The sequence below is a fragment of the Antedon mediterranea genome, chromosome 6, assembly GCF_964355755.1.
Source record: "Antedon mediterranea chromosome 6, ecAntMedi1.1, whole genome shotgun sequence".
NCBI classification, from domain to species: domain Eukaryota; kingdom Metazoa; phylum Echinodermata; class Crinoidea; order Comatulida; family Antedonidae; genus Antedon; species Antedon mediterranea.
The window spans coordinates 8310429-8325609 of NC_092675.1; the positions used below are offsets into that span (position 1 = coordinate 8310429).

The following is a 15181-nucleotide window of genomic DNA, read 5'->3' on the forward strand; positions in this document are numbered from 1 at the left end:
TTTTTTAAATTGTCTAAAACTGCACACTGTACATAGTCACCCACCCAACCATTTATCAAGGTCTCAGTCTAAGTCTCATTTTAGACTCTAGTCATACCTCCGATTCTAATCTGATATGATGCAATTTAATTTTAAAAGAATTATTGCATTTATCTTTAAGATGTGAACATTTTTCTCTACGGTATTTTTTCTAATCAAAATTCTCTAAAAATCGAAAATACTTCAGGACTATAATTATGATGGTTAATAAAATAAGGGCATGAAAATCTGTTGAAGACCATAACAATTCTTTATAATCCATCTTGATAGATTTGTAAGAGTTTCATATTGTATTTTATTATTTAGGTGATTTGTCAAATGACACATTGTGACCCTTTGATACCTGAAATTATGGCCTCATATCTATATTGATGAATATTATTATTCGTCCATCGGACATTTTTTCTAGGCTGTTTCAGATAAATTTGACATCTCATGGCATGATGAATGGTATGATATGTCCATCATGCTATTTGGGACTTAAATTATTAAATTATAATGTAGTGATTAAAGTCAAAGGTAAAAAAACATGGGTGTGGAATATTTTGACAACAAATTCGCTTATGTATTCCTATCGATCACCAAGATTTCTATATAATTATGATATAAAATATTGTATTGTCCAGATCAATAGTTCAAATGGCAAAATAGGTGGTTTCAAAAGGCTTTTAGTATTTTTCTTTAACTACAGTGAATAGAGAGTTGGGCACACTGCTTAATTAAGGACAATTTTGAAGTCTCTACGGCCAGCAGTTGATGCGGTATTGAGATAACCCAAATTTAGGATCAAAGTTATAAATTTTGAAACCAATTTCGTATCCTATCGATCACCAAGATGTCTATTAAAATAAATATGCCTACGTCAATAGTTCAAAGGTCAAAATAGAAGGTTTCTAAAGGTTTTTGGTATTTTTCTTTCATTAAAGTATAAATAGAAAGTTGGGCATTCCGAATAATTTGGGACAACTTTGAAGTCTCTACGTCAAAGTTCAAAACATGCATTTCCTATCATTTTTTTAAAAACTTTTCCATTATAATGAATATAAATATGGGTCTTCTGAGTATTTTGACACCAATTTCGCTTATGTACTCCTATCGATCACCAAGATGTCTATAAAATTAAAATATGCTTAGGTCAATAGTTCAAAGGTCAGAATAGAATGTTTCTAAAGGAATTTAGTATTTTTCTTTCATTAGAGTGAATAGAAAGTTGGGCAATCTGAATAATTTGGGACAACTTTGAACTCTCTACGGCCAGTCGTTGATGAGATATTGAGATAATCCAAATTTATGGTCAAAGGTCAAAACAGGCATTTCCGGTCATTTTTTTAAAAACTTCTCCATTACAGTGAATATAAATATTGGTCTTCTGAGTATTTTGACACCAAAATTGTTTACTTACACCTACTGGTTGTCAAAATATGGTAAATAATGTTAAGATGGCCGCCATTTTGAAAAATGGCCCAATCAGGTTGAAGCACAACGGGGAAACCCGGGGACTTTTAGTATGTTGTTCCAGACAACATTGGGGACCTATCCTGAAAAATTCAGCTTTAGCATATTTATTTCTACCTTTGGCCCTTTTTTTGTCTAATACTCCTGGACTATCTGCAGATATGTTTTGTATATGCATTTTTTATCCATTCACTTTGATCAATTTAAAATGATGGACAGCAAGTGTAATTAAATTGTTATCGACAAAACATGATAGCTGAAGAGTATTAACGATAACATTGAACAGAGGCACTTAAGTTTTAAATTCCAATTTGCATGCTATCCTTAAATAATTTATAAGCATCACAGCTTTGTTTTATTTCTACTTATTTAGCCAATAAGTATTAGTCCAGATAGATGTAATTCACTTAGTAAGTATACATTGAGATATACAAATGACAACATATCACATCAAACGAAAACCGTATTAGCAGCAGAAACCATGGAAGTCGTAAGTTCAATCATCAGTGATCTGGATCCTTGTACTGCATACGATGTCCGTGTTGCAGCTACTAATTCTGCTGGTGATGGACCTTTTTCTGATGTAGTTCTAATTAAAACAGATTCAGAAGGTAATGTACTATTCTAAAATACAAGTTTTATAAATCAGCAAATGGCAAAACACTGTGGTAATGGAAATCGATTTTGAATTCAAGAAAACCTTATTTGTATTTTGCACTAAAAATGTTTTTTTACAATTAACAGTACAATTAATGATATGTAATAATTTTTACCTAAACTTATATATATTACTAAACCAAAGTAAGAAGTTTATTCATATTTATTAAACTAGTACTTTCAACCATTTAATCAACATCATAAAAACATATTTGATAAAACATTGTTGTTAAAATATAGTTACATTTGTTGATTTAATAATGAAGACTGAATTATATTATAGAAGTAAATTTGTGAGGAATTACTTTTCTTTAGCATGATATTAATCTGGCCTTTTGTGAGGTAAGAGTTCGGTATTCCAATGTAAAATGTTTCTAATACAAAATAGAACAGAAGACAATTTTTAATTTTCATATCTTCATAACATTTTTCAATTAGTTCCCAATGCTGTCAAAAATCCCAATCTTGAGAGTGGAAACCGATCTATTACTGTAATGTGGGAAGCACCAGATTATGAGCATTGTCAGATTGAACACTACAAACTAACATACCAACTTGAAAATCAGGGTTTATGCGGTGAAAATGAAGAAGCTTTTGAAGAAACTAAAACGGTAACAGAACTCAGCCACACCATTGATAACCTTGAGCCGTATTCAAGATATATAATTGAAATCAGTGCTGTCACTCATCATCAAAGCAAAGAAGGACCAATAACAACCATCAATGCAACAACTAATGAAGGAGGTTTGTAACCACTTTACTTCAACATTTTTAAATAATTGTCTCTGATAATAACAATGACATAGGAGGGAGCTTTCGTTCGCTGACATATTATGTATGGTAGTGTAGACTAGGCTATGAATGAGGTAGGTGCCACCCGGAGAGGTAGAAATTCTCATATGACTTTTCTAGACCAGTTTTTTCTGGGGAATCCAAATATATTGGGTAAACGGGCTGTAACCTGAGAACTTTCGCGTGAGGGCGCTTTTTTCAAAATGGCTGCCAGTTACAGTAGACTATGATATCTTGGCAACCACTGGTCATAGAGAGTTGATTTTGGTGTCAAGTTGTTCGGAATGTACATGTTCCTATTTGATGTAATAGAACATTTTGTCAGAAAATGGCCGGAAATACCTCTATTGACCTTTGACCCAATATCTAACAGATATCATATCTTCGTAACTACTCGACACAGAAAGTTGTAATTGGTGTCAAACTTTCCAGAATATAGATGTTTATATTCAAACTAATAGAACATTATCTGTAAAAATGACCGGAAATAACGTTACTGACCTTTGACCCAAAATGCAAGACATTTCTCCCATCTGATCACGTTAATCTTGTCAATTAATTCATTTTGTGCCAATTGGAGGTTGACATTCTCATATTATTTTCTGGACCAGTTTTTCATGTGCAATCCGAATATATGAGATAAATAAGCCATAACAAGGCCAAGAATTTAATTCTCTTTTACTACATACATGCTTCCCTTTAGTGTTTCAGACTGTATGTCGTGTATTAATCTTCAAGATCGCTCACATCACTGCAATCTGAAAAGTCTTCATATTCATTATGTGTAAACAGTTCCTGGACATCAGTGGGAATCACTGTCTCAATCCATTTAGGCTCCATTTGTTCGTTCCATCCATTGTGTGTACTGTTGTTGACAAAATCATTGACGTCTGCTGATTGCCATTCTTTAGTAATGAAGTTTGCTCTAAGTATATGAAACTCAAGGGTCTGCTGACATAGTGGCAGTAATGATATATCTGTAATCTTGTTGTGTCTGGAAAACTTTCTGTTGAAGGTATCATATCTTGCTTGATTTACACTTTTCCCCTTCACTCCATACAATAGTGAAACATACTCTTCAAATTCCTCATACAACTCTTTTGATGGAACATCTGACACTCCAAGGTTGCAGAATGCGTCAACAAATTTTGCTTTTGATTCCAGAAGCTTCCAGCAGGTACGTTTTCCTTTCCGAATGAAAGCGGAGTTATAATCGTTACCTGTGAAAGCATGGAATCCAATAAGGGATGATTTCTGCGCTTTTGTTAAATCAATGTCACTCAATTTCAGTACCTTTCGGTATTTCCCAGTGTTTGTATCAATAATTACCCTCTGCCCATCATCTATGATGAGATAGTGCAATGACTGGAATATCAATGTCTCCAGAATGGGAACGAATTATTGCTACGCCTTGATTGTTATTTGTTAAAGCATGCTTTGCATGCAGGATGACTTTCGTGTAGGCTTCTTCTTCCGGCTACTATTAAGCTCCGGAACCAATACAACATCTCAGTTAGTAACGTAGATGCATTCTTTGTACGATGAAAAGTAGGTAACATCAATCCTCATATCTGTTAGAATGCTTTCTTTCTTTGACACTAGTACACAGCGAATAAGCTCAATCAATCTGGTCTTGTTCTCGCCGTTGGCAAGGAAATTGTTGAAATCACGGCCAACTTTGATATTGTTGAGCTTACAATTACTTTTGGTGCAATACCGCGTATGTTTCTCTCAACAGACTTAATGCTTTTTGGCAGGTATGCATCGGTAACAATATCAACACGCTTGTATCCTTTAGGGATGCTGTTGAAAACCTTTGCTACAAGATCCTCGTACGTATCAGGGTAAGATGTAAATGTTCTGATTAATGCCATCAAGTCAACAACATAGGCAATGACAGTAGCCTTTGCTGGCAGTGCCCGACCAGGATCTATAACATCTGTTGAACTTTCGATGAGAATTTCCATTAGGACACTTTTCTGAGTTGTTCGTCTTGTCCCATCTGCATTAGCAAGGCTTAGCGGGACAGGGGTAAGTGGATACTCAAAGGCTTTCTTAAAGTCAATTATTCTACCATGCTTTGTTGAGGTGGCAAGAAGCTTTCCTAAAACATCCCGATTAGCTTATATTACTTTTACTTTCCCATTTGCCTTGATTTCTAGTTTCTTCCCACTATTCGAAAATAAAGTGAGATGATGTTATGGATCCTGGTCGAGCACTGCGAGAATCAGACGCGGTATTGCACCAAAAGTAATTGTAAGCTCAAAAATATCAAAGTTGCCCCGTGATTTCAACAATTTCCTTGCCAACGGCGAGAACAAGACCAGATTGATTGAGCTTATTCGCTGTGTACTAGTGTCAAAGAAAGAAAGCATTCTAACAGATATGAGGAGTGATGTTATTTACTTTTCATCGTACAAAGAATGCATCTACGTTACTAAACTGAGATGTTGTATTGGTTCCGGAGCTTAATAGTAGCCAAGAAGAAGCCGACACGAAACCCATCCTGCATGTAAAGCATGCTTTAACAAATAACAATCAAGGCGTAGCAATAATTCGTTCCCATTCTGGAGACATTGGCATTCCAGTCATTTCACTATCTCATTTCATAGATGATGGGCAGAGGGTAATTATTGATACAAACACTGGGAAATACCGAAATGTACTGAAATTGAGTGACATTGATTTAACAAAAGCGCAGAAATCATCCCTTATTGGATTCCATGCTTTCACAGGTAACGAGTATAACTCCGCTTTCGTTCGGAAAGGAAAACGTACCTGCTGGAAGCTTCTGGAATCAAAAGCAACATTTGTTGACACATTCTGCAACCTTGGAGTGTCAGATGTTCCATCAAAAGAGTTGTATGAGGAACTTGAAGAGTATGTTTCACCATTGTATGGAGTGAAGGGGAAAAGTGTAAATCAAGCAAGATATGATATCTTCAACAGAAAGTTTTCCAGACACAACAAGATTACAGATATATCATTACTGCCACTATGTCAGCAGACCCTTGAGTTTAATATACTTAGAGCAAACTTCATTACTAAAGAATGGCAATCAGCAGACGTCAATGATTTTGTCAACAACAGTACACACAATGGATGGAACGAACAAATGGAGCCTAAATGGATTGAGACAGTGATGCCCACTGATGTCCAGGAACTGTTTACACATAATGAATATGAAGACTTTTCAGATTGCAGTGATGTGAGCGATCTTGAAGATTAATACACGACATACAGACTGAAACACTAAAGGGAAGCATGTATGTAGTAAAAGAATTAAATTCTTGGCCTTGTTATGGCTTATTTATCTCATATATTCGGATTGCACATGAAAAACTGGTCCAGAAAATAATATGAGAATGTCAACCTCCAATTGGCACAAAATGAATTAATTGACAGGATTAACGTGATCAGATAGGAGAAATGTCTTGCATTTTGGGTCAAAGGTCAGTAACGTTATTTCCGGTCATTTTTACAGATAATGTTCTATTAGTTTGAATATAAACATCTATATTCTGGAGAGTTTGACACCAATTACAACTTTCTGTGTCAAGTAGTTACGGAGATATGATATCTGTTAGATATTGGGTCAAAGGTCAATAGAGGTATTTCCAGCCATTTTCTGACAAAATGTTCTATTACATCAAATAGGAACATGTACATTCCAAACAATTTGACACCAAAATCAACTCTCTATGACCAGTGGTTGCCAAGATATCATAGTCTACTGTAACTGGCAGCCATTTTGAAAAAAAGCGCCCTCACGCAAAAGTTCTCAGGTTACAGCCCGTTTACCCAATATATTTGGATTCCCCAGAAAAAACTGGTCTAGAAAAGTTATATGAGAATTTCTACCTCTCCGGGTGGCACCTACCTCATTCATAGCCTAGTCTAGTGGTAGTGATGATTAACCATAATATTAATAATTTTCGTTTTCATATGGAAATTAAATTAATTAACTTAATTTTTTAATTTTCGAAATTAATTTTTTTTCTTAAAATAAATTTTTTACTGGGTGGATGATGACCTATCATAATTAACCATAATCTATATATAAATTTACGTAAGGGCAAAATTCGGTAAATCGCGCCTTACTTTTAGAATTTTTACTCGATGGTATATAGGGTTGGTTCGTACTTTCGGTACTGATTTTAACCACCTGATGTAACCCTGTTTACTAATTAAATCAAGTTAGATAATTAGTTATTGACGATTAAAACGAATTTAGGTTCAACGATTTGCCCCAAATGGGGGTGTTTTCCGATCGTGGTATACACTGTCTAATGGATGTCCATCTTGAAAAACACCCGCCACAAAAATGCGAGGAGGCTTCGCATTTTCCTTTCTCCTCCTACGATAATTGTTTTTAATAGCTGAAAACCGGTTGAACAGCTCGAGTACAGCATCATAATGTTGAAGACAGGCCGCTTTTCTTTAAAAAATACTATTTTGATAGATTTAATATACGTTTATACAAATGTATTGATTTGCGATGAATGGAACATTCCAATCTCTGTTCCACAAGTGTCTATTCCCTCAGGCGTCGTAAAGGCAAGTACTGTATACTCATAACAGAAATTCAATCCATTTTTTTTTCAATCTGTGCTGCAGAGGTATATTATGTACAAATCTTTATTATTGAATTTAAACCACCCACATCATCACCCTTCCCTTACTGGCATGAGTAGCGTTGTAAAGCCAGTAGAGGATAGGCCTACGGTGCATCAAATCCCCTTAACGCAGAACAACTTTGGTGGGTAGGGTAGGAACCAACTATGAATTGGCTCTAAGAAACAATTGAAAACCATTAGGCCTACTAATAAAGTTGAGTTAGATAATTTAATTTTTATTGACGATTAAATCGATTTTATGATTTTCCCCGAATAGAGGTGGTTTTCACAAATTGTTTTATATTACATAAACATACACGTCGTAGTGATGTATCGTTACATGTACTGTACTATTTCAATCGACTAGGACGGTGATAGTTTCAACAAAGTATTACATAGCAATGTTTTACTGTGTTTAGTGATATATTATTTGTAAAACATGAAAACAATTAATATTTCGTTACTAAATAGATAAAGAATATATTTAATATATTTAAAAATTGTTCCTCTTTGCACCCATCCTCTTCCCCATCCCTCACCCCTAATGTTACATACAAAACACAAATTAAGTTTGTTTAAATTTGACTTAAACAATTGGTCTCATTTTGTGACAAGTTTCTCTTTCGGAAGTAATTCTCAGGGTGCTAATTTTAGTTGAGTACATAAATCAGTGTCTATTTATTCGTTCCTGTAAACGACATGTATTATTTTACGTACATTTGAAATCGCCAGTTTTTTAACGCTGAAATTATTATGTATTCGAGAACCATCTGTGGGCACGACCTAGATGGTACGCGAGCGAAGCGAGCGTACCATCTAGTATTAATAATTTTCGTTTTCATATGGAAATTAATAAATTTAATTAATTTTTTAATTTTTGAAAATTAATTTTTGTCTTAATATAAACTAGACATGAAACTCGTCACTTTGACGAGTTAGTTATCCGCACCACGACAAACGCCACGTGCACGTCATACGTTGGAATATTGCACACAGATAAAGATTATGGCATTATGACAAGAACTGAAGAATATGATATGCTGTTAGTGCTGAATTCTGTCAATTTTGTGTCATATAGTATATACATGCAAACACTACAGTATAATCTGTATACATATTACATACAGTGTAGAATAGGTGAAATTACGGGAACCGCCATTTATTCCAATTTTTAACATGGCGACGGTATCAAAATGAAACACTTAGATAGCAATTTCAGAAGGAAATTATCTTAGGAACAACATATTAACGTGTAGAAGAAATTTAAATACGCAAAATATGAAAATACAACTTTTTTTATTCAACTGGCCATATGATGACGTCACAACATCCGATTGGCAAAATGTTTACATGAATTCGTATCTACAATCCAATAGCTTCCAGAAAACGTTTTAATCGTGATTATCACATTTTATTCTTACGAGCTATTACAGAATAAAATTTACTGTAAAGATGAAATTAATGACCCACGTAATTGAAATTTTTAGGCATGATGACGTCATAAAAATTAAAATATTTTTATCTCATGCTAAAGAAAGTTGATTGACCTACACAATATATAAACATAGGAGAAAAAGGAATATAGATAAGCGTGATGCGCTCCATTGAATGTGATGAGCAATAACGAAAGAGACAAAAATCCTATATTTTACATTCGTGTGGCCATACGGTGACGTCACAATGTTTTTTTAGCCTTATCGATGCATGATCCGTTATCTACAACTCATCAACTTCTAGATTTTGTAATAAAAATAAACGGTTCACGGTTTACTTTAGAAACTATGACTGTTTAAAAAAAGACAACATTTTGACGATTTTTTAAGCTTTTTCATAAAAAACGCGCATGAAATGTTTAATTCAACGTGTTCGTATGGCGTTATTTAAGTTGGAAAAGGTCTAAATTGTTTTCAAAATTACTAGGAAAGGCTTGAAAAATATAATTCAAAAGAAAAAAATATGTTTTTAACGCTACGTGCGCACCGCGTGCGTAAAAAATTGCGCGCCCGTGGAAATTTTTGACATGCTCAAAATGACAAGAAACGCATAAAAAGTTGATTAGAAATTAATTTTGCGCATTTTGAAATTTTAAATGCGCGTGCGCGCGTAACTTCTTGTGAAACATGCCATTTTTAATCCGTAGAAAGTTTGCCCCTGATATGACTTAAATTTTGTCAAAGTGTCAATACTAAATGACTTTTGGTTTTTAATCTATGATCAATCATTGAAATTCATAAAATTGCGCGTAAGTCACGTTGCGCAACTACGACGTCATTCAAAAATAGGAGGTGCACAACTTCACGTAAATGCCCATATGTTGTCAAAGTTATGAAATGTTATGTTTACACATTTTAGAGAAACGCGATCCACAAAAAGGAAGGATGGAAAGAAGAACTAGACATGAAACTCGTCACATTGACGAGTTAGTTATCCGCACCACGACAAACGCCACGTGCACGTCATACGTTGGAATATTGCACACAGATAAAGATTATGGCATTATGACAAGAACTGAAGAATATGATATGCTGTTAGTGCTGAATTCTGTCAATTTTGTGTCATATAGTATATACATGCAAACAGTATAATCTGTATACATATTACATACAGTGTAGAATAGGTGAAATTACGGGACCCGCCATTTATTCCAATTTTTAACATGGCGACGGTATCAAAATGAAACACTTGGATAGCAATTTCAGAAGGAAATTATCTCAGGAACAACATATTAACGTGTAGAAGAAATTTGAATACGTAAAATATAGATGCGCACCCTTTTAAATGTGATGAACTATTACGCAAAATATGAAAATACGTCTTTTTTTATTCAACTGGCCATATGATGATGTCACAACATCCGATTGGCAAAATGTTTACATGAATTCGTATCTACAATCCAATAGCTTCCAGAAAACGTTTTAATCGTGATTATCACATTTTATTCTGATGAGCTATAACAGATTAAAATTTACTGTAAAGATAAATATAAGTGACCCACGTTATTTACATTTTTAGACATGATGACGTCATAAAAATTAAAAAAATTTTTACTCATGGGTAAGATAGTTGATTGACCTAGAAAATTTCAAAATCTGGGTTAAAATGGAATACGGATAAGTGGAGAGGCGCTCTATTAAATGAGATGCGCTATGACGAAAGATACAAAAATCCTATATTTTATATTCGCGTGGCCATACGATGACGTCACAATGTCCCGTTTGCCATATCAATGCATGATTCCTTATCTACAACTTATCATCTTCCTGGATATGTAATTTAAACAAAGTTCACCTCGTAGTTTAGAATCTATGATTGTTTAAAAAAAGGTATAATTTTGACAAATTTTTGAACTTTTTCCTCAAAAACGCACATAAATTATTCAATTCGACGTGCCCGTATGACGTAATTTGAAGTCGAAATTGTTTCAAATTTGGTAAAATTACTATAAAAGGCTTGAAAACATAAATCACGAGAGAAAAATTGTTTTCAACGCTACGTTCGCACCGCGCGCGTAAAAAAAAGCGCGCGCGTGGGAATTTTTTACATGCTTAAAATGACATGAAACGCGTAGAAAGTTGATTATAAATTGATTTTTCGCAATTTGAAATTTTAAACGCGCGTGCGCGCCTAACTTCGTGTGGAACATGCCATTTTTTCTCCATAGTCAGTTAGCGCAAGATATAACTTAAACTTTTTTTCAGTTTCAATTTAAATTGTTATATGGTTTTCGATCTATGTTAAATACGCGAAATTCGGAAAAACGCGCGTAAGTCATGTTGCGCAACTCTGACGTCATTCAAAAATAGGAGGTGCACAATTTCACGTAAATGCCCACATGTTGACAAAGTTATGAAATGTTATGTTTACACGTTTTTGAGTTATGCGAGACACAAAAATGACAGAAAGAAAGAAGAATACAGAAAAAAAAAAAAAAAAAGATGATGAAACAGGACAGTTACAAGGAGTTATCCGCTCAATGCGGATAACTAACTAGACATGAAACTCGTCACATTGACGAGTTAGTTATCCGCACCACGACACACGCCACGTGCACGTCATACGTTGGAATATTGCACACAGATAAAGATTATGGCATTATGACAAGAACTGAAGAATATGATATGCTGTTAGTGCTGAATTCTGTCAATTTTGTGTCATATAGTATATACATGCAAACAGTATAATCTGTATACATATTACATACAGTGTAGAATAGGTGAAATTACGGGACCCGCCATTTATTCCAATTTTTAACATGGCGACGGTATCAAAATGAAACACTTGGATAGCAATTTCAGAAGGAAATTATCTCAGGAACAACATATTAACGTGTAGAAGAAATTTGAATACGTAAAATATAGATGCGTACCCTTTTAAATGTGATGAACTATTACGCAAAATATGAAAATACGTCTTTTTTTATTCAACTGGCCATATGATGACGTCACAACATCCGATTGGCAAAATGTTTACATGAATTCGTATCTACAATCCAATAGCTTCCAGAAAACGTTTTAATCGTGATTATCACATTTTATTCTGATGAGCTATAACAGATTAAAATTTACTGTAAAGATAAATATAAGTGACCCACGTTATTTACATTTTTAGACATGATGACGTCATAAAAATTTAAAAAAAATTTACTCATGCGTAAAATAGTTGATTGACCTAGAAAATGTCAAAATCTGGGTTAAAATGGAATACGTATAAGTGGAGAGGCGCTCTATTAAATGAGATGCGCTATGACGAAAGATACAAAAATCCTATATTTTACATTCGTGTGGCCATACGATGACGTCATAACTTCCGAGAGGTAAAAATTCTGCATGAATTTATATCTACAATTTATCTTCTTGCATAATAAGTTAAAACAAATTGGGGTCACCTTTGATCCTGACGAGCTATAATAGATTCAAAATAGGCATAATTTTGACAATATTTTGTCACTTTTGCAACTAAAACGCATGCAAATGGTCTAAATCAACGTGTACGTATGACGTCATTTTAACTTGAAATGATGTCAATCTTGTTTAAAATGACTACGAAAGGCTGGACACTCAAAATTCCAGAAAAAAAACATGGTTTTCATACTCCGTGCGCCCCTTACGCGTAAATTTTTTCGCGCGCGTGGGAATTTTTGACATGCTTAAAATGTCATGATCAGCGTAGAAAGTTGATTAGAAATTAATTTTGCGCATTTTAAAATTTTAAATGCGCGTGCGCGCGTAACTTCTTGTAAAACATGCCATTTTTAATCCATAGAAAATTTGCACTTGATATGACTTAAATTTTCACAAAGTGTCAAAACAAAATTACGTTTGGTTTTTAATCTATGGTCAATCATAAAAAATCATAAAATCGCGCGTAAGTCACGTTGCGCAACTCTGACGTCATTCAAAAATAGGAGGTGCACAACTTCACGTATATGCCCATATGTTGACAAAGTTATGAAATGTTATGTTTACAAGTTTTTGAGATACGTGAGACACAAAAATGGGGGAGAAAGAAATAAGAAAAAAAAAAAGTAACAGGACGATTACAAGGAGTTATCCGCTACTAAGCGGATAACTAATAATACAGAAAAAAACTGTTGATCTCATACAATAACAAGGAGTTATCCGCTTGGTATACCAAGCGGATAACTAATTAGTTACTGGGTGGAAGAAATTTAGGCTTGTTTCAATACATACATTTTGGCCCATTGTCTATCTACTAATAGAAACTATAGGCATGACTTTTATTGCTGACTTTCTGTCTATTTCTGATATTTTAAGGTGTGTATTGCTGAGTACACTAATGTTTAATCTTTTTTTTAACAGAGCCCCTTGATGGCCCAGAAGACATAGAAGGAATGATCACCATTAATGCAACTAATGAATTTCCTGGATCAATCACCATCAATTTTGGCTCAGTTTCCTGCCTAAAACGGAGAGGAGAAATTACAAACTATATTGTTCAAGTTGTTGATGAAGATGGAAATATAATTGGCCCAGAGAAAACATCCGCTCAACATGCAACAATTACAGGAATTCACCCCTGTGAAACTGTGACGCCACACGTAGCTGCATGCACATTAGTTGGCTGTGGAGAATTTGCTACTGGGCCTGATATTACTATGAATACTGCAGGTAAGTATGCCACCTGTGCATTAAAAACAACCATATTACCTGTACATTTACATTTATCTTAAATTATAAAACTTTTTGTCTGTTAAAGTGAAAACTGTTTATTTCCTTCCTACATTGGAGGCTTTTAATTTACTGTACAATGTTGACATATATGTATGTGTATAAACGAAGCCACAGTGCTGACAAAACCAGTATAGGCTTTTGCTTAGTCAGGACAGGCTTCATGGGCAAATGTTTTACTTACAATGTCACTTTTCTTTTTTGTATTAATGTATCATTGAACGTACGTCTTTTTTTATTTTTTTATTTTTTACTGTAGCTCCTGGCAACGTCTCTGTTAAAGTTCAACATCATCAAAAAGTTAAAAAAATGAATGTGACTTGGTCAGTGCCTGAGGTAGTCTACTGCCCAATAGTTCTGTACCAGATAATGTATAGGAGAATATTACTTGATGGATGTCAAAAAGAATCACATGCATATACCATTAAAAGTGTTAATGGTTCTACGACCAAGTATATACTAAAAGATCTACCTCCATTTTCTACTTACGAAGTGGTTGTATCAGCTGGAGTAAATAAAAGTGATAATGACGGTATTATTTATGGATTTGGTAGAGCTGGTTTTAACACTACAAAACAACAAGGTAAGCGTAGGAGACATAATGATAACTGGGCTGGAACGTCCCATTGAAAGTTCGCTGTTGGAGTACCCGGGTCTAGAATATTATTTTATTGTTTGCATCCTAGAGTAAATTGAATATTAAATAATGATAATTCAATATTTTAACATTAAATTATTTGATCATCAAGAATAAATAGATTTGAACTCGTCACAATGACGAGTTAGGCTATCACGCAACACATCGTAAAATACAGATGCTATTTATTAGGCTTAGCCTACAGTAAACTGCACCACAACAATTGTACAAACAGCATAGCAATGATCAAATTCAACAAGCGTCAACAGTTGACTGTATTGGCATTGTAAACGGTTTAGTTGACGATTAGTTTTTATTTTACACCACCCACGTTTATTTAATTATTTGAATATGGTGACATTTTCAAATTAAAAATAAAGTTCATGTGTCTGAAGGAGAATGTTTTTAGTAATTGAAAATTGATATGCGCTCTATTGAATGTGACAAACTGTGCCGAAAGAGATAAAAATTCACACAATTTGAATATACAGTATAATGTATACAAAAAAAATATTAAGCAATTTATCGTTAAAGATGTATTGTCCCCCTGAAAAATAATTGTTAACATTTTTTTTTTAATATGCCATTTTAATGTCGCCTAATAGTTATCCACTTTGACCAAAAATTGGATCTTAAAAAAAATTATTTACCTGAAAAAACTGTAATTTAAAGCAAAAAATTGTCAAATTGGCTGCCAGCCAAAAGATTTTTGATTGAATTTAACCATTTATTATGTTATTTTATAATTGAAAATATTATTTTGTTAGGTGATCATTTAGAATAAAATGATCACCTAT

The 15181-nt window shown here is 33.9% G+C and overlaps 1 protein-coding gene across 1 annotated transcript in view; it reads left to right on the forward strand.

The window, feature by feature from the left end:
• Window positions 1-15181, forward strand: part of LOC140051976 (receptor-type tyrosine-protein phosphatase mu-like) — a 50573-nt gene that overhangs the window by 3777 nt on the left and 31615 nt on the right. Inside the window, exons 3-6 of the mRNA XM_072097337.1 lie at window positions 1868-2105; window positions 2590-2895; window positions 13379-13687; window positions 14007-14330. Of these exons, the coding sequence (XP_071953438.1) occupies window positions 1868-2105; window positions 2590-2895; window positions 13379-13687; window positions 14007-14330 (1177 nt within the window). The remainder of the gene's footprint in view (window positions 1-1867; window positions 2106-2589; window positions 2896-13378; window positions 13688-14006; window positions 14331-15181) is intronic.